At 46.6% G+C, this 23,692-nt stretch overlaps 1 protein-coding gene across 1 annotated transcript in view; it reads left to right on the forward strand.

The window, feature by feature from the left end:
* Positions 1-422: 422 nt before the first annotated feature.
* The window catches only part of LOC120051542 (LIM domain only protein 7-like), a 55,354-nt gene continuing 32,084 nt past the window's right edge, over positions 423-23,692 (forward strand). Inside the window, exons 1-9 of the mRNA XM_038998484.1 lie at positions 423-531; positions 679-782; positions 3,951-4,021; positions 4,777-4,846; positions 6,796-6,902; positions 9,793-9,823; positions 10,167-10,280; positions 11,229-11,451; positions 12,373-12,532. Of these exons, the coding sequence (XP_038854412.1) occupies positions 714-782; positions 3,951-4,021; positions 4,777-4,846; positions 6,796-6,902; positions 9,793-9,823; positions 10,167-10,280; positions 11,229-11,451; positions 12,373-12,532 (845 nt within the window). The 5' untranslated portion in view covers positions 423-531; positions 679-713. The remainder of the gene's footprint in view (positions 532-678; positions 783-3,950; positions 4,022-4,776; positions 4,847-6,795; positions 6,903-9,792; positions 9,824-10,166; positions 10,281-11,228; positions 11,452-12,372; positions 12,533-23,692) is intronic.

Raw genomic sequence — 23,692 nt, forward strand, 5'->3', positions numbered from 1 at the left:
CTGTCTGTCTGTCTGTCTGTCTGTCTGTCTGTCTGTCTGTCTGTCTGTCTGTCTGTCTCTGTCTGTCTGTCTGTCTCTCTCTCTCTCTTTCTCTCTCTGACATTTTCTCTTCTTTAAAGCAGATTTTAAACCTACCCCTAACCTTAACCACACTGCTTACTTTATGACAAACCCAAAGCTCAGATGAAGTCCAAAAAGCACATTTTGTAGCCATATTTTGACTTTGTGGCTGTGGAATCTGACTTTGTGGCTTTGTTATTTAGTGGAACTCCTGCTCCTTCACTGAAGACAGCGACGTGACCAGCGAAGGCCGCGTTATGATTCCGTGGCGCCCCCTGGTGTTCAGTAAAGAGAAACACCACCAGCTGCAGGACAGGATGCCGTATCAAACAACAGGAAACGCCCACTTTAGTTATTGCACGTGTCAATAATGTTTGGTAACAAGTGTCCCCTTGGGAGGCAATTAACGGGAATCGTTCACCGGTGAGCAGAGTTTAGACTTTCAAGTTTGGCAGCTGAAGTTTGACGCAGGTAACACATTTTCTACAATACCGTTATCGCTGGATAATTGTGTTTCTGTCGACAGGGAAATGCTTTGAGTGAAGCTGTTTGTTTGTATTTAGGGGAGGCATAACGATATCAATAAGGACCGACTTTGCCTTGTTCTCTTTCAACTAGAACGTTCCTTGTCTGTTTGAGGCCTGTGTGGGAAGATGGAGTGGCGAGAACAGACCAGTGTGACCTGTGAAGATGCCTTCACCGAGGCTCAACGGTGGATGGAGGTAGGTTTGGAGCTAATTCATTTATAACCACGTCTAAAACATCTCGTTTGATCCGTGATCGGGTTGATGTAACGAACTAAATATATCCAGGTTAAGGTTGATGGACTACAGCAGCCTACAGACGTCAAAGGTGTCTTTAACTTTTAAGAGGAAAGTTAATTGTTCCCGCTAGTACAAACTTAGACCTGTCTTATTCAATATTTAATTTACGTTTGGGCAATTGTTCCACATGGTATATTTTACAGACTTGAGGCTCACTCATTAAATCTACTGGTTTATGATGACCGTAACATCACCTAATGACACGTAAAAAAATGTGATATAATCCTGTCATGCAAATAATTGGTGACGATATTGACAGTGGAAGCCACTGTCTAACTGAGTGTGACTGTGTTCCGTTTTTAAAGTGTGGTCATATGGTTTATAGCACACAGATAAATACACATATAAAAACACAGAGATTACTTCTCTGCAAATAGGCTCTTGAACGTTGTCTGTGCTGTTGGAGTGGATGATGTCTCTCGGTTTAATGCTTGTCTTTGTGCTTTTTGAGATGTGTTGTTTTGCATATGAATCATCATCATATATATATATATATATATCTCTTTACACTGCTCATATGATGCCCTCATAAAGTTTTCCTCATCGGACAGGGGCAGTGGTGACCTCCAGAGAGGTGGCAGGCTGCATTCTGTTCCCCCTCAGAGGTAGAGGAGAGGGGCATGAGATGATGGGGGTGAAGGGTAGGGGACTGGGAGGGGGTTAGGGGACAGGGGAGGGGTGAAGGACAGGGGACAGGGGAGGGGGTTAGGGGACAGGGAGGGGGTAGGCTGCATTCCAGTCTGTTACCTCTCAGAAGTAGAGGAGAGGGACACGAGATGAAGGGTAGGGGACTGGGAGAGATGAAGGGGGTGAGGGGAACAGTGAATGAATGAACAAAGGACTCCCTCCAGTGTGATGGGCAACAGTGCCCCATAGGCTTGAGCCCAGCTAGCCACATTTGACCCAGCACCATTCATATGGGGAACAGTGCCCAGCTAGCCACATGGTGTGACCCAGCACCATTCATATGGGGTACAGTGCCCAGCTAGCCACATGGTGTGACCCAGCACCATTCATATGGGGAACAGTGCCCAGCTAGCCACATGGTGTGACCCAGCACCATTCATATGGGGTACAGTGCCCAGCTAGCCACATGATGTGACCCAGCACCATTCATATGGGGTACAGTGCCCAGCTAGCCACATGATGTGACCCAGCACCATTCATATGGGGAACAGTGCCCAGCTGTCCACATGGTGTGACCCAGCACCATTCATATGGGGAACAGTGCCCAGCTAGCCACATGGTGTGACCCAGCACCATTCATATGGGGTACAGTGCCCAGCTAGCCACATGGTGTGACCCAGCACCATTCATATGGGGAACAGTGCCCAGCTAGCCACATGGTGTGACCCAGCACCATTCATATGGGGTACAGTGCCCAGCTAGCCACATGATGTGACCCAGCACCATTCATATGGGGTACAGTGCCCAGCTAGCCACATGATGTGACCCAGCACCATTCATATGGGGAACAGTGCCCAGCTGTCCACATGGTGTGACCCAGCACCATTCATATGGGGAACAGTGCCCAGCTGTCCACATGGTGTGACCCAGCACCATTCATATGGGGAACAGTGCCCAGCTGTCCACATGTCACCCAGCACCATTCATATGGGGAACAGTGCCCAGCTTGCCACATGTCACCCAGCACCATTCATATGGGGAACAGTGCCCAGCTTGCCACATGTCACCCAGCACCATTCATATGGGGAACAGTGCCCAGCTAGCCACATGGTGTGATCCAGCACCATTCATATGGGGAACAGTGCAACGGAGGGAGGAGGAAGTAGAAACGCAACATGTCAGAATTTACTGAGTTCATATAAGGACAACGGTCAACTAAAATAAGTAAATTAGGCCCTAATCTATGGATTTCACATGACTGGGAAGGGGGTACAGCCACGGGTGGGCCTGAGGGCATAGGGCAGGTCCAGCCAATCAGAATGAGTCTTTACCCACAAAAAGGCTTTATTACAGACATACTTTTCAGCCCCCCCCCCCCCCCCCCCCCCCCCCCCCCCCGCATGTCACCTGCGGTTGTGAGGCTGGTTGGATTTACTGCAATATTCTCTAAAACGACATTGGAAGCGGCTTATGGTAGAGAAATTAACATTCAAATCTCTACCAGCAGCTCCGGTGTACATTCCTGCGTTCAGCATACCAATGTGCACGCCCCCTCAACTTCTGACATCTGTGGTGTTGTGTGACGAAACTGCACATTTTAGTGGTCTTTTATTGTCCCCCAGCACAAGGTGCACCTGTGTAATGATCATGCTGTTTAATCATATTCATTATATGCCACACTTGTCAGGTGGATGGATTATCTTGACAGGTTTAAAATACTCCCTAACAGGGATGTACACAATTTTAGAGGTTTTTTATTTCAGCTCGAGAGACGTGGGACCAACACATTACATGTGTTTTTCTTCAGTATAGTTGAAGTCTACATGAAACTATATTACGTAGAAACAGTGTCTGTGGACATCTCATTACCCTAACATTTTTCAAGTTCCTGTAAAAACTCCCATCAGTTTTTAAATACAACTTTTATTACCCATGATGCATCATCTAGAGGAGTAGTAGGAGATGAAACTTAACTGACTTGGCTCGTTAAATTAAGAACGCATTCTAACTTACAATGAAGGTCTGAGGGGAACAGATAAGTAGATGTTTTCAGAATGGGCATTTTGTTTACCAACACCCCCATTACCCCGCTTGGCTTTCTCATTACCCCCAAAACACCCCCTTTACCCCGCTTGGCTTTCTCATGACCCGTTGTTGTTTATTGACTCAGACCTTTTCATAAGGAGATCAATGTTTTAAAAAAGATTCAACATTGATTTGTTTATTACTTTTTGGAGTGTAACAGTAATGAGTTTTGTAAAAAATAAATAAAGTTAAATGTAAAATATCTGATAAAAAAAAAACATAATTATGCACTAGGTAAATACAGATCATAATCTGTGATCCAAGAGGACATTTAGTGAAAAGTTACACTTGAATGTTTGCTTGTTAGTTTATTTAAATTGTGACACTGGTGTTCTTTCCTCTTCCTGTATATAGGAAGTGACAAACAAATCATTCGGGAGCAACAACTTCCGCTCTGCTCTGGAGAATGGAGTCCTGCTCTGCCAGTGAGTATTATGGGAACTGTAGTGTATATATCTGGAGAATGGAGTCCTGCTCTGCCAGTGAGTATTATGGGAACTGTAGTGTATTTCTCTGGAGAATGGAGTCCTGCTCTGCCAGTGAGTATTATGGGAACTGTAGTGTATATATCTGGAGAATGGAGTCCTGCTCTGCCAGTGAGTATTATGGGAACTGTAGTGTATATATCTGGAGAATGGAGTCCTGCTCTGCCAGTGAGTATTATGGGAACTGTAGTGTATATATCTGGAGAATGGAGTCCTGCTCTGCCAGTCAGTATTATGGGAACTGTAGTGTATATATCTGGAGAATGGAGTCCTGCTCTGCCAGTGAGTATTATGGGAACTGTAGTGTATATATCTGGAGAATGGAGTCCTGCTCTGCCAGTGAGTATTATGGGAACTGTAGTGTATATATCTGGAGAACGGAGTCTTGCTCTGCCAGTGAGTATTGTGGGAACTGTAGTGTATATATCTGGAGAATGGAGTCCTGCTCTGCCAGTGGGTATTATGGGAACTGTAGTGTATATATCTGGAGAACGGAGTCTTGCTCTGCCAGTGAATATTATGGGAACTGTAGTGTATATATCTGGAGAATGGAGTCCTGCTCTGCCAGTAGTGATGACTGAATCCCATAGGATGTGGTCCAAAGAACACCTTAGTGGTTTATGTACCAGGTCCTGGTGTGGTCGATGGTCACGTTGTCTAACTCATCTGTTCATCCCTCTGTCTCCTTTTCTCAGTCTAATCAACCAGTTGAAACCAGGCCTTGTTAAGAGAATGAACACACTGCCTACTCCAATGGCTGGACTGGTGAGTTCACCGTGTAGACATTCTACATTTCATATGATAATGCAGTGTGCGATGTCTTGTCTGCCAGTGTGACACTAGTTCGACTACCTGGGTCTTTCAGGAAGTCAGTCTCTGTGGTTTCCTGCTTGTCACTCGGAGGTTCCTGCTTGGTGTAACAGATCTGAAACTGTTTAAGGATCTAGTGATGAACATGACAAACTGGGGTAGTTTAACACATTGGTTTAGTGGCTAGTCAAACTGAGGTAGTTGAACACATTGGTTCAGTGGCTAGTCAAACTGAGGTAGTTGAACACATTGGTTTAGTGGCTAGTCAAACACATTGGTTCAGTGGCTAGTCAAACTGAGGTAGTTGAACACATTGGTTTAGTGGCTAGTCAAACACATTGGTTCAGTGGCTAGTCAAACTGAGTGGTAGTTGAACACATTGGTTCAGTGGCTAGTCAAACACATTGGTTCAGTGGCTAGTCAAACTGAGTGGTAGTTGAACACATTGGTTCAGTGGCTAGTCAAACTGAGGTAGTTGAACACATTGGTTCAGAGGCTAGTCAAACTGAGGTAGTGTAACACATTGGTCCAGTGGCTAGTCAAACTGAGGTAGTTGAACACATTGGTTCAGTGGCTAGTCAAACTGAGTGGTAGTGTAACACATTGGTTCAGTGGCTAGTCAAACTGAGTGGTAGTGTAACACATTGGTTCAGTGGCTAGTCAAACTGAGGTAGTTGAACACATTGGTTCAGTGGCTAGTCAAACTGAGGTAGTTGAACACATTGGTCCAGTGGCTAGTCAAACTGAGGTAGTTGAACACATTGGTCCAGTGGCTAGTCAAACTGAGTGGGGGTAGTTGGACACATTGGTTCAGTGGCTAGTCAAACTGAGGTAGTTGAACACATTGGTTCAGAGGCTAGTCAAACTGAGGTAGTGTAACACATTGGTTCAGTGGCGAGTCAAACTGAGTGGTAGTTGGACACATTGGTTCAGTGGCTAGTCAAACTGAGGTAGTTGAACACATTGGTTCAGAGGCTAGTCAAACTGAGTGGTAGTTGAACACATTGGTTCAGTGGCTAGTCAAACTGAGGTAGTTGGACACATTGGTTCAGTGGCTAGTCAAACTGAGGTAGTGTAACACATTGGTTCAGTGGCTAGTCAAACTGAGGTAGTTGGACACATTGGTCCAGTGGCTAGTCAAACTGAGGTAGTTGATCACATTGGTTCAGTGGCTAGTCAAACTGAGGTAGTTGATCACATTGGTTCAGTGGCGAGTCAAACTGAGGTAGTGTAACACATTGGTCCAGTGGCTAGTCAGAGGTAGTTGGACACATTGGTCCAGTGGCTAGTCAGAGGTAGTTGAACACATTGGTTCAGTGGCTAGTCAGAGGTAGTTGAACACATTGGTTCAGTGGCTAGTCAAACTGAGTGGTAGTGTAACACATTGGTTCAGTGGCTAGTCAAACTGAGGTAGTTGATAACATTGGTTCAGTGGCTAGTCAAACTGAGGTAGTTGGACACATTGAGTCAGCGGCTAGTCAAACTGGGGTAGTTGAATACATTGGTCCAGTGGCTAGTCAAACTGGGGTAGTTGAACACATTGGTCCAGTGGCTAGTCAAACTGAGGTAGTGTAACACATTGGTTCAGTGGCTAGTCAAACTGTCAAGGATCCACTTGTTTGGAAAGGATCCTGGATTAAGAGACTCCTCCCACCAGTCACATGATCATCCTTAGGCCATTCTCTGATTGTTCTGTATGTTAACTCCCAGTACTGCTCCTCCCCTCCGCTCCTCTCCTCCCTCTCTACCTCTCCGCTCCTCCCCTCTGCTCCTCCCTCTCTACCTCTCCTCCCCTCCGCTCCTCTCCTCCCTCTCTACCTCTCCGCTCCTCCCCTCTGCTCCTCCCTCTCTACCTCTCCTCCCCTCTGCTCCTCCCCCCTCTCTCTACCGCTCCTCTCCTCCAGGACAATGTGAATGTGTTTCTGAGAGCGTGTGGTACACTGGGTCTACACGAGGCTCAGCTGTTTCACCCTGGAGACCTGCAAGACCTTTCCACACGCGCTACACTCAGGTAAAATGGATTTGATTTGGTCAATAGATATAGATTATTTGTAGAGCAAATCAAATGGAATTGAAGGATGTTAGACAGAACCTGTTCCCTCATCCCTAGTGCTGCTGGTCTTATAGTGATGTTAGACAGTACCTGTTCCCTCATCCCTAGTGCTGCTGGTCTTATAGTGATGTTAGACAGTACCTGTTCCCTCATCCCTAGTGCTGCTGGTCTTATAGTGATGTTAGACAGTACCTGTTCCCTCATCCCTAGTGCTGCTGGTCTTATAGTGATGTTAGACAGTACCTGTTCCCTCATCCCCTAGTGCTGCTGGTCTTATAGTGATGTTAGACAGTACCTGTTCCCTCATCCCTAGTGCTGCTGGTCTTATAGTGATGTTAGACAGTACCTGTTCCCTCATCCCCTAGTGCTGCTGGTCTTATAGTGATGTTAGACAGTACCTGTTCCCTCATCCCCTAGTGCTGCTGGTCTTATAGTGATGTTAGACAGTACCTGTTCCCTCATCCCCTAGTGCTGCTGGTCTTATAGTGCTGTTAGACAGTACCTGTTCCCCCATCCCCTAGTGCTGCTGGTCTTATAGTGATGTTAAACAGTACCTGTTCCCTCATCCCCTAGTGCTGCTGTTCTTATAGTGATGTTAGACAGTACCTGTTCCCTCATCCCCTAGTGCTGCTGGTCTTATAGTGATGTTAAACAGTACCTGTTCCCTCATCCCCTAGTGCTGCTGGTCTTATAGTGATGTTAGACAGTACCTGTTACCTCATCCCTAGTGCTGCTGGTCTTATAGTGATGTTAGACAGTACCTGTTCCCTCATCCCCTAGTGCTGCTGGTCTTATAGTGATGTTAGACAGTACCTGTTCCCTCATCCCTAGTGCTGCTGGTCTTATAGTGATGTTAGACAGTACCTGTTCCCTCATCCCCTAGTGCTGCTGGTCTTATAGTGATGTTAGACAGTACCTGTTCCCTCATCCCCTAGTGCTGCTGGTCTTATAGTGATGTTAGACAGTACCTGTTCCCTCATCCCCTAGTGCTGCTGGTCTTATAGTGATGTTAGACAGTACCTGTTCCCTCATCCCCTAGTGCTGCTGGTCTTATAGTGATGTTAGACAGTACCTGTTCCCTCATCCCCTAGTGCTGCTGGTCTTATAGTGATGTTAGACAGTACCTGTTCCCTCATCCCCTAGTGCTGCTGGTCTTATAGTGATGTTAGACAGTACCTGTTCCCTCATCCCCTAGTGCTGCTGGTCTTATAGTGATGTTAGACAGTACCTGTTCCCTCATCCCCTAGTGCTGCTGGTCTTATAGTGATGTTAGACAGTACCTGTTCCCTCATCCCCTAGTGCTGCTGGTCTTATAGTGATGTTAGACAGTACCTGTTCCCTCATCCCTAGTGCTGCTGGTCTTATAGTGATGTTAGACAGTACCTGTTCCCTCATCCCTAGTGCTGCTGGTCTTATAGTGATGTTAGACAGTACCTGTTCCCTCATCCCCTAGTGCTGCTGGTCTTATAGTGATGTTAGACAGTACCTGTTCCCTCATCCCCTAGTGCTGCTGGTCTTATAGTGATGTTAGACAGTACCTGTTCCCTCATCCCCTAGTGCTGCTGGTCTTATAGTGATGTTAGACAGTACCTGTTCCCTCATCCCCTAGTGCTGCTGGTCTTATAGTGATGTTAGACAGTACCTGTTCCCTCATCCCCTAGTGCTGCTGGTCTTATAGTGATGTTAGACAGTACCTGTTCCCTCATCCCCTAGTGCTGCTGGTCTTATAGTGATGTTAGACAGTACCTGTTCCCTCATCCCCTAGTGCTGCTGGTCTTATAGTGATGTTAGACAGTACCTGTTCCCTCATCCCTAGTGCTGCTGGTCTTATAGTGATGTTAGACAGTACCTGTTCCCTCATCCCCTAGTGCTGCTGGTCTTATAGTGATGTTAGACAGTACCTGTTCCCTCATCCCCTAGTGCTGCTGGTCTTATAGTGATGTTAGACAGTACCTGTTCCCTCATCCCCTAGTGCTGCTGGTCTTATAGTGATGTTAGACAGTACCTGTTCCCTCATCCCTAGTGCTGCTGGTCTTATAGTGATGTTAGACAGTACCTGTGAGCTCATTAGATGGTGCCTGTTAATTGAACGGTGCCTGTGGGAGGGGTTGTTAATTAGACTGTGCCTGTGGGAGGGGTTGTTAATTAGACTGTGCCTGTTGGAGGGGTTGTTAATTAGATGGTGCCTGTTAATTAGATGGTGCCTGTTAATTAGACGGTGCCTGTTCATTTCACCATGTATTTCTTGTTCAGTGTCTCACCGGTTGGAACGCTAGTGTGCACTGACTGGACTCACTAATGACATGCGCACACTGGCGTGTGTGTGGTTGTGTGTATATATAGGGTTATACAGCTAGTTCTGTGTTATCACTGATTGCATGGTGTTGATAGTGGGGGGTGTCTGATGGCACCATGTGAAGGAGCTGGTTTGACTAGGCAGCTAAATCACATGGCTAGATGTATAGTCAACAGTATGGTGTTTCACATGAGTCATAGAGTGGCTATTTAAACTGTCAACAGTATGGTGTTTCACATGAGTCATATCAGAGTGGCTATTTAAACAGAATAATATTTTATATTATCAGTGACTATTTAAACAGAATAATATTTTATAGACTGTCCGTAATAGATCCTGTGTTAGTGAGAAGCCACGGGTAAACGTTAGTCAGTGTGTATTTTATAGACTGTCCGTAATAGATCCTTGTGTTAGTGAGAAGCCACGGGTAAACGTTAGTCTGTGTGTATTTTATAGACTGTCCGTAATAGATCCTTGTGTTAGTGAGAAGCCATGGGTAAACGTTAGTCTGTGTGTATTTGCTCGGACTAAGAAATTTCATTTTCTTCTCAGGTGTGTAGAGAGCAAAAGGAGGCTGAAAAACGTAAGTGGAAATGTAGTTTAATTGTTAGAAAGGGGAGTGGGGGGGGGCCCAACTAGAAAGGGGAGTGGGGGGGGGGGGGCCCAACTAGAAAGGGGAGTGGGGGGGGGGGGGGGGGGGGGGGGCCCAACTAGAAAGGGGAGTGGGGGGGGGGCCCCAACTAGAAAGGTTTTGAGCTATAACTTGGAGCTGTCATAATTCCCATTGCAAATACTCTTACTGTGTAACAGCCCTGCCGCGACTGTCCTCTAGTCTACGTCGCGACGGGGGGCAGCCCTGCTGCGACTGTCCTCTATATAATAATGAAGGATAAAGTTCCCGCCCAATGCAGTGATCTCTCCTCCAGGTTCTAATCACCATCTACTGGCTGGGTCGGAAGGCTCAGGTGGACCCCTTCTACTCTGGCCCTCAACTCAACCTCAAAGCATTCGAGGGACTACTGGGCATCGCTCTGTCCAAGGTAACATGCTCCCTCAGCTTAACCTCGAGGTCTTCTAGGGACCACTAGGCTTAGCTCTGTCCAAGGTAACATGCTCCCTCAGCTCAACCCTCAGCTCAACATCGAGGCCTTCTATGGACCACTAGGCTTAGCTCTGTCCAAGGTAACACGCTCCCTCAGCTCAACCCTCAGCTCAACATCGAGGCCTTCTATGGACCACTAGGCTTAGCTCTGTCCAAGGTAACACGCTCCCTCAGCTCAACCCTCAGCTCAACATCGAGGCCTTCTAGGGACCACTAGGCTTAGCTCTGTCCAAGGTAACACCTTAACCCTCAGCTCAACATCGAGGCCTTCTATGGACCACTAGGCTTAGCTCTGTCCAAGGTAACACGCTCCCTCAGCTCAACCCTCAGCTCAACATCGAGGCCTTCTATGGACCACTAGGCTTAGCTCTGTCCAAGGTAACACGCTCCCTCAGCTCAACCCTCAGCTCAACATCGAGGCCTTCTAGGGACCACTAGGCTTAGCTCTGTCCAAGGTAACACCTTAACCCTCAGCTCAACATCGAGGCCTTCTATGGACCACTAGGCTTAGCTCTGTCCAAGGTAACACGCTCCCTCAGCTTAACCTCGAGGTCTTCTAGGGACCACTAGGCTTAGCTCTGTCCAAGGTAACACCTTAACCCTCAGCTCAACATCGAGGCCTTCTATGGACCACTAGGCTTAGCACTGTCCAAGGTAACACGCTCCCTCACCTTAACCTCAAGGCCTTCTAGGGACTACTAGGCTTAGCACTGTCTACGGTACTGCTACCTCTGTCTGGCCCCCAGACCTGGGGCTAATACATGTACTTTGCTTGATGTACTTTGTCCTGTACAATGGAACCAATGGATATTTATAAACGTGCAAACTCAAAGCTAAATAAAATGCATCTCAAATCCAAGTATTCTATCTCCCCTGTGTGTCCCAGGCTCTAGAAGAAACACCCAGAGGCAGTGTGAAGGACTATGACTACAGTGACGTGAGCTACCCGGAGAGGGACGATGAGCTGCTACCTCTAACCCAGTCCCAGCCACCCGGCTACAGCAGACAGGACTCCGTAGAGAGCTTTAACTCGGTCCTGAGCTTTGACTCGGCGGAGTCACGTACCCGCAGCTGTATCTCTGACTCCATCCTGAGGGCCGGCAGCGAGGGTAACGACTGGAATATACTGTTATAGCCAACTGCGTTGGCTAGTTTCTAGTCAGAATTACGGTAAACACAGGATGTGTAGAGTTCCCCGGTGGATACGTAAATACGTTACTAACAGTATCCAAAGTTAATGGTCACTATCAGGAATGTCTCTCTTCCTAGAGAAGTACGTGCTTACGGCCATGGCCTTTCCCTGCTCCCGTCCTTCCAGCTCTCTCCTCTCAGTGAGACATTCCATCTGGTTCCACACGGGTCTGATAATGGACATGTCTCATGCCTGGAGCGGGCCAGAGGTGGGGCGCAGGACGCTAGAGGCGGGGCGCAGGACGCTGGAGGCTAGTCTCAGTATGCGTCCCAAATGGCACCCTATTCCCTACGTAGTGCCCTACTATAGACCAGAGCCCTATTCCCTACGTAGTGCCCTACTTTAGACCAGAGCGCTATTCCCTACGTAGTGCCCTACTATAGACCAGAGCCCTATTCCCTACGTAGTGCCCTACTATAGACCAGAGCCCTATTCCCTACGTAGTGCCCTACTATAGACCAGAGCCCTATTCCCTACGTAGTGCCCTACTATAGACCAGAGCCCTATTCCCTACGTAGTGCCCTACTATAGACCAGAGCCCTATTCCCTACGTAGTGCCCTACTATAGACCAGAGCCCTATTCCCTACGTAGTGCCCTACTTTAGACTTGAGCCCTATTCCCTACGTAGTGCCCTACTTTAGACCTGAGCCCTAGTCCTTATGTAGTGCACTACGTAGGGAATAGGGCTCCATTTGGGACTCTATTAGGGATGCTCCCTAATTCCGCTCCACCGTTGACTGTCTAGGTTCATTATCTTCTCTCTGTTGACTTCTCCTGTACCTGTCTGTTTTTGGACTCCTCTACTGGTCTGTGAGCTGCTATCCCTCCCCTCCCCAGACTCCAGCAGTGACGTGGAGGCAGAGAACTGTTTTAGGATGAAGGCGGCGGAGGGCAGAGACTCGGGACAGAGGAACTGGGGCAACGTACCTGCACCCCTCCAGAGGAAGAAACGGGAGGACAACCGAATTAAGGGCTCCATGCCCAGCCCCCTCACCAGGTACTGTGATGTCATACCTACCGAATTACTGTTTTTAAAGAAATAATTGTTAATCTTTGTTTAGTGGTTGCTTTACTTGAGTACCACGTTTAGTTTACTGCTAGTTGAATTTGCGTAGTGTGGCGGTTTCTATTCAGCTCCGTTGTGTAGGTTTGAGTGCTGATGTAATACACATTGTGTAGGTGTTACCGTGCTGATGTAATACACATTGTGTAGGTGTTACCGTGCTGATGTAATACACATTGTGTAGGTGTCACCGTGCTGATGTAATACACATTGTGTAGGTGTTACCGTGCTGATGTAATACACATTGTGTAGGTGTCACCGTGCTGATGTAATACACGTTGTGTAGGTGTCACCGTGCTGATGTAATACACATTGTGTAGGTGTCACCGTGCTGATGTAATACACATTGTGTAGGTGTCACCGTGCTGATGTAATACACGTTGTGTAGGTGTCACCGTGCTGATGTAATACACGTTGTGTAGGTGTCACCGTGCTGATGTAATACACATTGTGTAGGTGTCACCGTGCTGATGTAATACACATCGTTGTGTAGGTGTCACCGTGCTGATGTAATACACATCGTTGTGTAGGTGTCACCGTGCTGATGTAATACACATCGTTGTGTAGGTGTCACCGTGCTGATGTAATACACATCGTTGTGTAGGTGTCACCGTGCTGATGTAATACACATCGTTGTGTAGGTGTCACCGTGCTGATGTAATACACATCGTTGTGTAGGTGTCACCGTGCTGATGTAATACACATCGTTGTGTAGGTGTCACCGTGCTGATGTAATACACATCGTTGTGTAGGTGTCACCGTGCTGATGTAATACACATCGTTGTGTCGCCGTGCTGATGTAATACACATCGTTGTGTCGCCGTGCTGATGTAATACACATCGTTGTGTCGCCGTGCTGATGTAATACACATCGTTGTGTCGCCGTGCTGATGTAATACACATCGTTGTGTCGCCGTGCTGATGTAATACACATTATGTTTTCTACATTCCATACAGTTGGAATCGAGTGTTAAACAAAACAAACCAAAAAAAACATTGTCACATAGGAACCAACCCTCATGTTGTTGACTTAACTCTGATTTGGTCTCTGATCAGTGTGGCCCCTCCTCCTCCTCTGAGCCCGCCCCTCCCCCAACTGCCTGATGTGAAGGCCTTCCTCCAGTGGGCTTACCACAGCGACTCGGACGCCGACCGGCCCCAGCCGGACGTTGTCGCAGACGACCTGGCCAGCCGACGGTTCCGCTCCCTTTCACCAGCCACGCCCACAAATTTTGCGGTACCCATGAGCCCGCAGGGCACGTTGAGGCTGTGGACAGGAAGCCCTCGCCTGTTTAGGATTGACACCCACCCCAGACACACTGCAGTGTTCTCTCCCAGGTCAGACAGAGAGAGAGGTGTTTAATGGCTTTATATCAGGGTTGTGATTGTCATTAAGCTAACAGCTACTGAAACTACTAGCGTGAGAGCGGTCCTGTCGTCAAGCTAACAGCTACTGAAACTACTAGCGTGAGAGCGGTCCTGTCGTCAAGCTAACAGCTACTGAAACTACTAGCGTGAGGCCGGTCCTGTCGTCAAGCTAACAGCTACTGAAACTACTAGCGTGAGGTCAGTCCTGTCGTCAAGCTAACAGCTACTGAAACTACTAGCGTGAGACTGGTCCTGTCGTCATGCTAACAGCTACTGAAACTACTAGCGTGAGGCCGGTCCTGTCGTCACGCTAACAGCTACTGAAACTACTAGTGAGGCTGGTCCTGTCGTCACGCTAACAGCTACTGAAACTACTAGCGTGAGGCTGGTCCTGTCGTCAAGCTAACAGCTACTGAAACTACTAGCGTGAGGCTGGTCCTGTCGTCAAGCTAACAGCTACTGAAACTACTAGCGTGAGGCCGGTCCTGTCGTCACGCTAACAGCTACTGAAACTACTAGCGTGAGGCTGGTCCTGTCGTCAAGCTAACAGCTACTGAAACTACTAGCGTGAGGCCGGTCCTGTCGTCAAGCTAACAGCTACTAGCGTGAGGCTGATCGTTTGTCTGGATTACTGACATTTCATTTTCTTCAACTGCCGCACGTGGTTTGTTGACTCTTGGAGTGTCTTTCTACCCTCTAGGCTCCAACAAACAAGTTTGGTGAAATAAGATGAAGTAGTTTGCCTATTGCCATGACATTCCTGGAACGGAGCTGTTTTCCACTAACCCTGGTTGTGCTCAACATGGAGATGTAGTGTTGAGCTGTGAAAGGTGTGGCTGCTCCTAACTCTACCCAAAGCCCCGGGTGCTTGTGACAGTGTTTAGTTGGCGTTTTTGTCCACTTCAGAGTGACGTTGACGACTACTATACCACAGACGGCTCTTTACTCAACGCATCGCTGTAAGGGTCTCACTATGTTTGTGTTAGGAATGTCCGCTGTTAACACGGACGGCTGTCCCGGTCTGTCCTCTGGTTAAACAGCAGCAGTACTTCAACGTCTCCGTTCCCTCCCAACCTATTCCACGACCCTCCGTCTTCAATCACCCTCCTCTCCGAGGTGGAGCGCTCCCTCGACGAGGAACTCCTCCTGATGGCGCTGTGTGAGGAAGACTCTGAGGAAGGGCGAGAGAATCCTGACCCTGTCAAAGATGATCTGTACGCTCGGCGGGTGGAACTGGCCCTCCACCAGACGACCTCCAACCCTGGCTACAACCGCTTCCTGCCCCGCTATTGGACTCCCGAGGAGGAGGTTCACGTCAGGACCATCAGGCTGGGCTCTCAGAGGAGACCCTGGTACCACAAGATGTACAGATTCAGGTCTGGATCTGTCCTGTTACTGTAGGATGAGGCTGGGTTTGAATAATCCTAACTCTATCCCTAACCCTGGTAAAGGAACTGGGTCATGACTGGGTTTGAATAATCCTAACTCTATCCCTAACCCTGGTACAGGTAGATGTGGGTCTTGGGTCATGGCTGGGTTCGACTTAAGCTGGGTTTGGATAATGCTTGACGTTGACGTTTGGTGTTCAACTCTTGCGTGAGAGAACCAGAATACCTCCATGCTAAACATTTAAAAGCCTCAACGTCCCCTAACTTTTACATCAACGCTTTGCTCTGCTTTTCACCATCTTAGTTCATTCTCTCTACATTTAAAAATTTCCAATTTTTTTTGTGCGCAACTTCCGGTTTCCTTTCTGTTGATCTTACCCTGTTCATCTCCTCTCTTCCTCAGTTTCATCCCTTCTCTCTCCTTCCCCTCTTCTCTCCTGTTTGTAGCCGAAAGACATCCGGTTCCTCAGGATGATTCAGGCTGTGACATCACTCCCTGGCTCGTTGTTCCTGTCTCGTCTGCACCCCCTCCCTCCAGCCACCCCCATCCCGACTGTACCTTCACCCTGTTCCTCAGTCCAGTGCTTTGTGCAACCGAAAAATGAACTATTTCCGAAGGAGTAGATTTAAAATAGGCATGTGTGGTATCCAGATTGTCATGTCTTCATACCGACCTTGTTCCATCCTGAGATATTCAGTAATACCGGCACTGAACACAAGGGGCTGCTATTTTCAAACTCCACTGAACCTCTGTAATCCGAATGGTTAGCAATGCTAACGACTACATGTAAAATCCCATAGAGAATGCTAACTCAATTCTAACGAACGCATTGCGAACATTTTTATAGTCTCAGACTTCATCTATTTGCTGGACAGACATCCCAACTATTGAAGTTATACAAGTAATTCAAAAAATGCTACTCACTTTGTTGCAGAAAGCAAATATTAGACCGCAAGGATCTTGATCCAGGAGGGGATTATCTGTTATGGCGCAAAGCATGATTTTGGAAGAAGCTAACCATTTAGCTACTAAATTAGCTAACCACTTAGCTAGGTAGCTAACTAGCTACTAAATTAGCTAACCACTTAGCTAGGTAGCTAACTTGCTACTAAATTAGCTAAACACTTAGCTAGGTAGATAACTAGATACTAAATTAGCTAAGCAGAGCATTTAGATGTTAACTTTAATTAATTGTTTAACTTTAAAAAAGAATAATTGGTGCCCATCACCATTTTGGAGGACAAAAATAAAACTAGTTTTTACAGCTTTCTCTTGTGTACTTTCTACACATTTTATTTAGCACTTTTTTAACTTTTTTTTTTTTTTTACAGTAGTTACACAGCAAGAATAAAGTAATTAGATATGTTGATATACAGTACCAGTCAAGTTTGGACACCTACTCATTCAAGGGTTTTTCTTAAATTTTTACTATTTTCTTGATTGTAGAATAATAGTGAAGACAAACTATGAAAACACGGAATCATGTAGTAAGCAAAGGGTCAAATCAAAATATATTTGAGATTCTTCAAAGTAGCCACCCTTTGCCTTGATAACAGCTTTGCACACTCTTGGCATTCTCTCAACCAGCTTCATGAGGTAGTCACCTGGAATGCGTTTCGATTAAAAGCTGTGCCTTAAGATAATTAGTGGAATTTCTTTCCTTAATGCATTTGAGCCAATCAGTTGTGTGTTGTGACAAGGTAGGGGTGGTATACAGAAGATAGCCCTATTTGGTAAAAGTCCATATTATGGCAAGAACAGCTCAAATAAGCAAAGAGAAACAACAGTCCATCATTACTTTAAGACATGAAGGTCAGTCAATACGGAACATTTCAAGAACTTTGAACGTTTCTTCAAGTGCAGTCGCAAAAACCATCAAGCACTATGATGAAACTGTCTCTCATGAGGACCACCACAGGAAAGGAAGACCCAGAGTTACCTCTGCTGCAGAGGATACGTTCATTAGTTACCAGCCTCAGAAATTACAGGCTAAATAAATGCTTCATAGAGTTCAAGTAACAGACACATCTCAACATCAACTGTAAAGAGGCGACTGCGTGAATCAGGCTTTCGTGGTCGAATTGCTGCAAAGAAACCACTAAAGGACTCCAATAAGAGACTTTCTTGGGCCAAAAGAACACGACCGGTTGAAATCTGTCCATTGGTCTGAGTACAAATTTGATATTTTTGGTTCCATCCACCATGTCTTTGTGAGACGCAGTGCAGATGAACGGATGATCTCTGCATGTGTGGTTCCCACCGTGAAGCATGGAGGAGGAGGTGTGATGGGGTGCTTTGCTGGTGACAGTCTGGGATTTATTTAGAATTCAAGGCCCACTTAACCAGCATGGCTACCACAGCATTCTGCAGCGATACGCCATCCCATCTGGTTTGTGCTTAGTGGGACTATCATTTGTTTTTCAACAGGACAATGACCCAACACACTTCCAGGCTGTGTAAGGGCTATTTGACCAAGAAGGAGAGTGATGGAGTGCTGCATCAGATGACCTGGCCTCCACAATCCCCTAAACCTCCACAATCACCCGACCTCAACCCAATTGAGATGGTTTGGGATGAGTTGGACCGCGTAGTGAATGAAAAGTCGCCAACAAGTGCTCAGTATATGTGGGAACTCCTTCAAGACTGTTGGTAAAAGCATTCCTCATGAAGCTGGTTGAGAGAATGCCAGGAGCGTGCAAAGCTGTTATCAAGGCAAAGGGTGGCTACTTTGAAGAATCTAAAATAGATTTGGTTAACCCTTTTATTTTTTTGGACACTACATGATTCCATATGTATGTTTTGATGTCTTCACTATTATTCTTAATGTAGAAAATAGTAAAAATAAAGAAAAACCCTGGAATGAGTAAGTCAAATAGTCCTTGGTCTGCAGGTGGTAGCCTAGTGTTTAGTGTCGAGGCGGCAGGTAGAGCATTGGACAAGTAACCGAAAGTTTGCAAGATCGAATCCCCGAGCTGACAAGGTAAAAATCTGTCATTCTGCCCCTGAACAAGGCAGTTAACCCACTGTTCCCCGGTAGGCCGTCATTGTAAATAAGAATTTGTTCTTCACTGACTTGCCTAGTTAAATAAAGGGTTTAAAAAAAAAAAAAAAGAGTTTTATTTTTTACATCTAGATATTACTGAAACACAAATACAATGTTTAAGTACTAACTGTCATAGATCGTGAGCTTTTAGACCCACAACTCGTACAGTTATAAGTTAAATCTCTCTGGCGAAGATTTAGTTGTGAATTCCATCCTGTAATTAGATCACCTGATGCGTTCTGCACAACAGACTCAACGCTCCGGCCTCAACATCACATGACTGGGGACTACCTCAACATCACATGACTGGGGACTACCTCAACATCACATGACTGGGGACTACCGGTAAAAGCTTCATAATGGGGGGAAAATTGTGACCGGTAAAACGAACGCCATCTTTATCTCCTAACATATTGTACAAGGTATTTACTTAATACATTTGAATATTAGACTTAAACTTCAAATGAATAGTTTATTAGCGGTATTTGAGAGAAATCATTCCCGTGGCTTTCTCCAAATAGCCCCAGTATACCACCCCAAAGCCTACATTTTAAACAACGTCATAGTGACCATTATAGCTTTTTAACAACCTGCCACAAGCTTATCACCTTTGTCATATAGGCAGGGACAGAGCCTTCTGTTAAAATCTACTGCAAAGGGCAGTACTGGAGTGTTTTTGTGTAAGCTACATGCTTGCCCATAATCATCATGCAAATAATATTGGCCTGTAGCTGTGCTTCCAAGGAATATTGGCCTGTAGGTGTGCTTCCAAGGAATATTGGCCTGTAGGTGTGCTTCCAAGGAATATTGGCCTGTAGGTGTGCTTCCAAGGAATATTGGCCTGTAGGTGTGCTTCCAAGGAATATTGGCCTGTAGGTGTGCTTCCAAGGAATATTGGCCTGTAGGTGTGCTTCCAAGGAATATTGGCCTGTAGGTGTGCTTCCAAGGAATATTGGCCTGTAGGTGTGCTTCCAAGGAATATTGGCCTGTAGGTGTGCTACCAAGGAATATTGGCCTGTAGGTGTGCTACCAAGGAATATTGGCCTGTAGGTGTGCTACCAAGGAATATTGGCCTGTAGGTGTGCTACCAAGGAATATTGGCCTGTAGGTGTGCTACCAAGGAATATTGGCCTGTAGGTGTGCTACCAAGGAATATTGGCCTGTAGGTGTGCTACCAAGGAATATTGGCCTGTAGGTGTGCTACCAAGGAATATTGGCCTGTAGGTGTGCTTCCAAGGAATATTGGCCTGTAGGTGTGCTTCCAAGGAATATTGGCCTGTAGGTGTGCTTCCAAGGAATATTGGCCTGTAGGTGTGCTTCCAAGGAATATTGGCCTGTAGGTGTGCTTCCAAGGAATATTGGCCTGTAGGTGTGCTTCCAAGGAATATTGGCCTGTAGGTGTGCTACCAAGGAATATTGGCCTGTAGGTGTGCTACCAAGGAATATTGGCCTGTAGGTGTGCTACCAAGGAATATTGGCCTGTAGGTGTGCTACCAAGGAATATTGGCCTGTAGGTGTGCTACCAAGGAATATTGGCCTGTAGGTGTGCTTCCAAGGAATATTGGCCTGTAGGTGTGCTACCAAGGAATATTGCCCTGTAGGTGTGCTTCCAAGGAATATTGCCCTGTAGGTGTGCTTCCAAGGAATATTGCCCTGTAGGTGTGCTACCAAGGAATATTGGCCTGTAGGTGTGCTACCAAGGAATATTGGCCTGTAGGTGTGCTTCCAAGGAATATTGGCCTGTAGGTGTGCTTCCAAGGAATATTGGCCTGTAGGTGTGCTTCCAAGGAATATTGGCCTGTAGGTGTGCTACCAAGGAATATTGGCCTGTAGGTGTGCTTCCAAGGAATATTGGCCTGTAGGTGTGCTACCAAGGAATATTGGCCTGTAGGTGTGCTTCCAAGGAATATTGGCCTGTAGGTGTGCTACCAAGGAATATTGGCCTGTAGGTGTGCTACCAAGGAATATTGGCCTGTAGGTGTGCTACCAAGGAATATTGGCCTGTAGGTGTGCTACCAAGGAATATTGGCCTGTAGGTGTGCTACCAAGGAATATTGGCCTGTAGGTGTGCTTCCAAGGAATATTGGCCTGTAGCTGTGCTACCAAGGAATATTGGCCTGTAGGTGTGCTTCCAAGGAATATTGGCCTGTAGGTGTGCTACCAAGGAATATTGGCCTGTAGGTGTGCTACCAAGGAATATTGGCCTGTAGGTGTGCTACCAAGGAATATTGGCCTGTAGGTGTGCTACCAAGGAATATTGGCCTGTAGGTGTGCTACCAAGGAATATTGGCCTGTAGGTGTGCTACCAAGGAATATTGGCCTGTAGGTGTGCTTCCAAGGAATATTGGCCTGTAGGTGTGCTACCAAGGAATATTGGCCTGTAGGTGTGCTTCCAAGGAATATTGGCCTGTAGGTGTGCTACCAAGGAATATTGGCCTGTAGGTGTGCTACCAAGGAATATTGGCCTGTAGGTGTGCTACCAAGGAATATTGGCCTGTAGGTGTGCTACCAAGGAATATTGGCCTGTAGGTGTGCTTCCAAGGAATATTGGCCTGTAGGTGTGCTACCAAGGAATATTGGCCTGTAGGTGTGCTACCAAGGAATATTGGCCTGTAGGTGTGCTTCCAAGGAATATTGGCCTGTAGGTGTGCTACCAAGGAATATTGGCCTGTAGGTGTGCTACCAAGGAATATTGGCCTGTAGGTGTGCTTCCAAGGAATATTGGCCTGTTGGTGTGCTACCAAGGAATATTGGCCTGTTGGTGTGCTACCAAGGAATATTGGCCTGTAGGTGTGCTACCAAGGAATATTGGCCTGTAGGTGTGCTACCAAGGAATATTGGCCTGTAGGTGTGCTACCAAGGAATATTGGCCTGTAGGTGTGCTACCAAGGAATATTGGCCTGTAGGTGTGCTACCAAGGAATATTGGCCTGTAGGTGTGCTACCAAGGAATATTGGCCTGTAGGTGTGCTACCAAGGAATATTGGCCTGTAGGTGTGCTACCAAGGAATATTGGCCTGTAGGTGTGCTACCAAGGAATATTGGCCTGTAGGTGTGCTTCCAAGGAATATTGGCCTGTAGGTGTGCTACCAAGGAATATTGGCCTGTAGGTGTGCTACCAAGGAATATTGGCCTGTAGGTGTGCTACCAAGGAATATTGGCCTGTAGGTGTGCTTCCAAGGAATATTGGCCTGTAGGTGTGCTACCAAGGAATATTGGCCTGTAGGTGTGCTACCAAGGAATATTGGCCTGTAGGTGTGCTACCAAGGAATATTGGCCTGTAGGTGTGCTACCAAGGAATATTGGCCTGTAGGTGTGCTACCAAGGAATATTGGCCTGTAGGTGTGCTACCAAGGAATATTGGCCTGTAGGTGTGCTACCAAGGAATATTGGCCTGTAGGTGTGCTACCAAGGAATATTGGCCTGTAGGTGTGCTACCAAGGAATATTGGCCTGTAGGTGTGCTACCAAGGAATATTGGCCTGTAGGTGTGCTACCAAGGAATATTGGCCTGTAGGTGTGCTACCACGGAATATTGGCCTGTAGGTGTGCTTCCAAGGAATATTGGCCTGTAGGTGTGCATCCAAGGAATATTGGCCTGTAGGTGTGCTACCAAGGAATATTGGCCTGTAGGTGTGCTACCAAGGAATATTGGCCTGTAGGTGTGCTACCAAGGAATATTGGCCTGTAGGTGTGCTACCAAGGAATATTGGCCTGTAGGTGTGCTACCAAGGAATATTGGCCTGTAGGTGTGCTTCCAAGGAATATTGGCCTGTAGGTGTGCTACCAAGGAATATTGGCCTGTAGGTGTGCTACCAAGGAATATTGGCCTGTAGGTGTGCTACCAAGGAATATTGGCCTGTAGGTGTGCTACCAAGGAATATTGGCCTGTAGGTGTGCTACCAAGGAATATTGGCCTGTAGGTGTGCTACCAAGGAATATTGGCCTGTAGGTGTGCATCCAAGGAATATTGGCCTGTAGGTGTGCTACCAAGGAATATTGGCCTGTAGGTGTGCTACCAAGGAATATTGGCCTGTAGGTGTGCTACCAAGGAATATTGGCCTGTAGGTGTGCTACCAAGGAATATTGGCCTGTAGCTGTGCTACCAAGGAATATTGGCCTGTAGCTGTGCTACCAAGGAATATTGGCCTGTAGCTGTGCTACCAAGGAATATTGGCCTGTAGCTGTGCTACCAAGGAATATTGGCCTGTAGCTGTGCTACCAAGGAATATTGGCCTGTAGGTGTGCTACCAAGGAATATTGGCCTGTAGGTGTGCTACCAAGGAATATTGGCCTGTAGGTGTGCTTCCAAGGAATATTGGCCTGTAGGTGTGCTACCAAGGAATATTGGCCTGTAGGTGTGCTACCAAGGAATATTGGCCTGTAGGTGTGCTACCAAGGAATATTGGCCTGTAGGTGTGCTACCAAGGAATATTGGCCTGTAGGTGTGCTACCAAGGAATATTGGCCTGTAGGTGTGCTACCAAGGAATATTGGCCTGTAGGTGTGCTACCAAGGAATATTGGCCTGTAGGTGTGCTACCAAGGAATATTGGCCTGTAGGTGTGCTACCAAGGAATATTGGCCTGTAGGTGTGCTACCAAGGAATATTGGCCTGTAGGTGTGCTACCAAGGAATATTGGCCTGTAGGTGTGCTTCCAAGGAATATTGGCCTGTAGGTGTGCTACCAAAGTGATGAGGCTGTAAACATTTTATATGAACCTTTTATTGAGAAGTATTTTTAATGCCAAAGGTTTATTGTAGAGATTGGAGTGATGACAATCTGTCTCTCTCTCTGTCTCCAACACACACGGCATCCTATTCGTATATAGACTACTGGTCAAAAGAAGTGCCCAAGAAAATGAAATGGGGGTTTTAGATTTCAGAGTTGAACTGTGATGTACCAAACTAATAATGTAACAGTGGGTCAATAAAACAAGTTGGTCTTTTTTAAAGTATTTGGCGTTAGTGTGATGAATGTTCAGCTTCGGTCACGGCCCGGTGTGAATAGGGATGGTTTGGACGTCGTCCTTGCTGATCTGTGTCGGTCGCGGCCCGGTGTGAATAGGGATGGTTTGGACGTCGTCCTTGTTGCCACGAGTTTTCACTAGTGTTGTACGCTATACTGAAACTTCAGTATATATTTTTAATACTAGAACATAAACGGGTTCATTACTAGAATTTGTTACTTTCGGTATTTCTATCAAATGTGTCTGAAGTCTAATGATTGAGAGGATCTGTCTATCAGCGCAGCCGATGTCTCCTTATAGCGTGAGGTCCCGGCACTGCCCACTTCCT

Source organism: Salvelinus namaycush, chromosome 7, assembly GCF_016432855.1.
Source record: "Salvelinus namaycush isolate Seneca chromosome 7, SaNama_1.0, whole genome shotgun sequence".
NCBI lineage: Eukaryota > Metazoa > Chordata > Actinopteri > Salmoniformes > Salmonidae > Salvelinus > Salvelinus namaycush.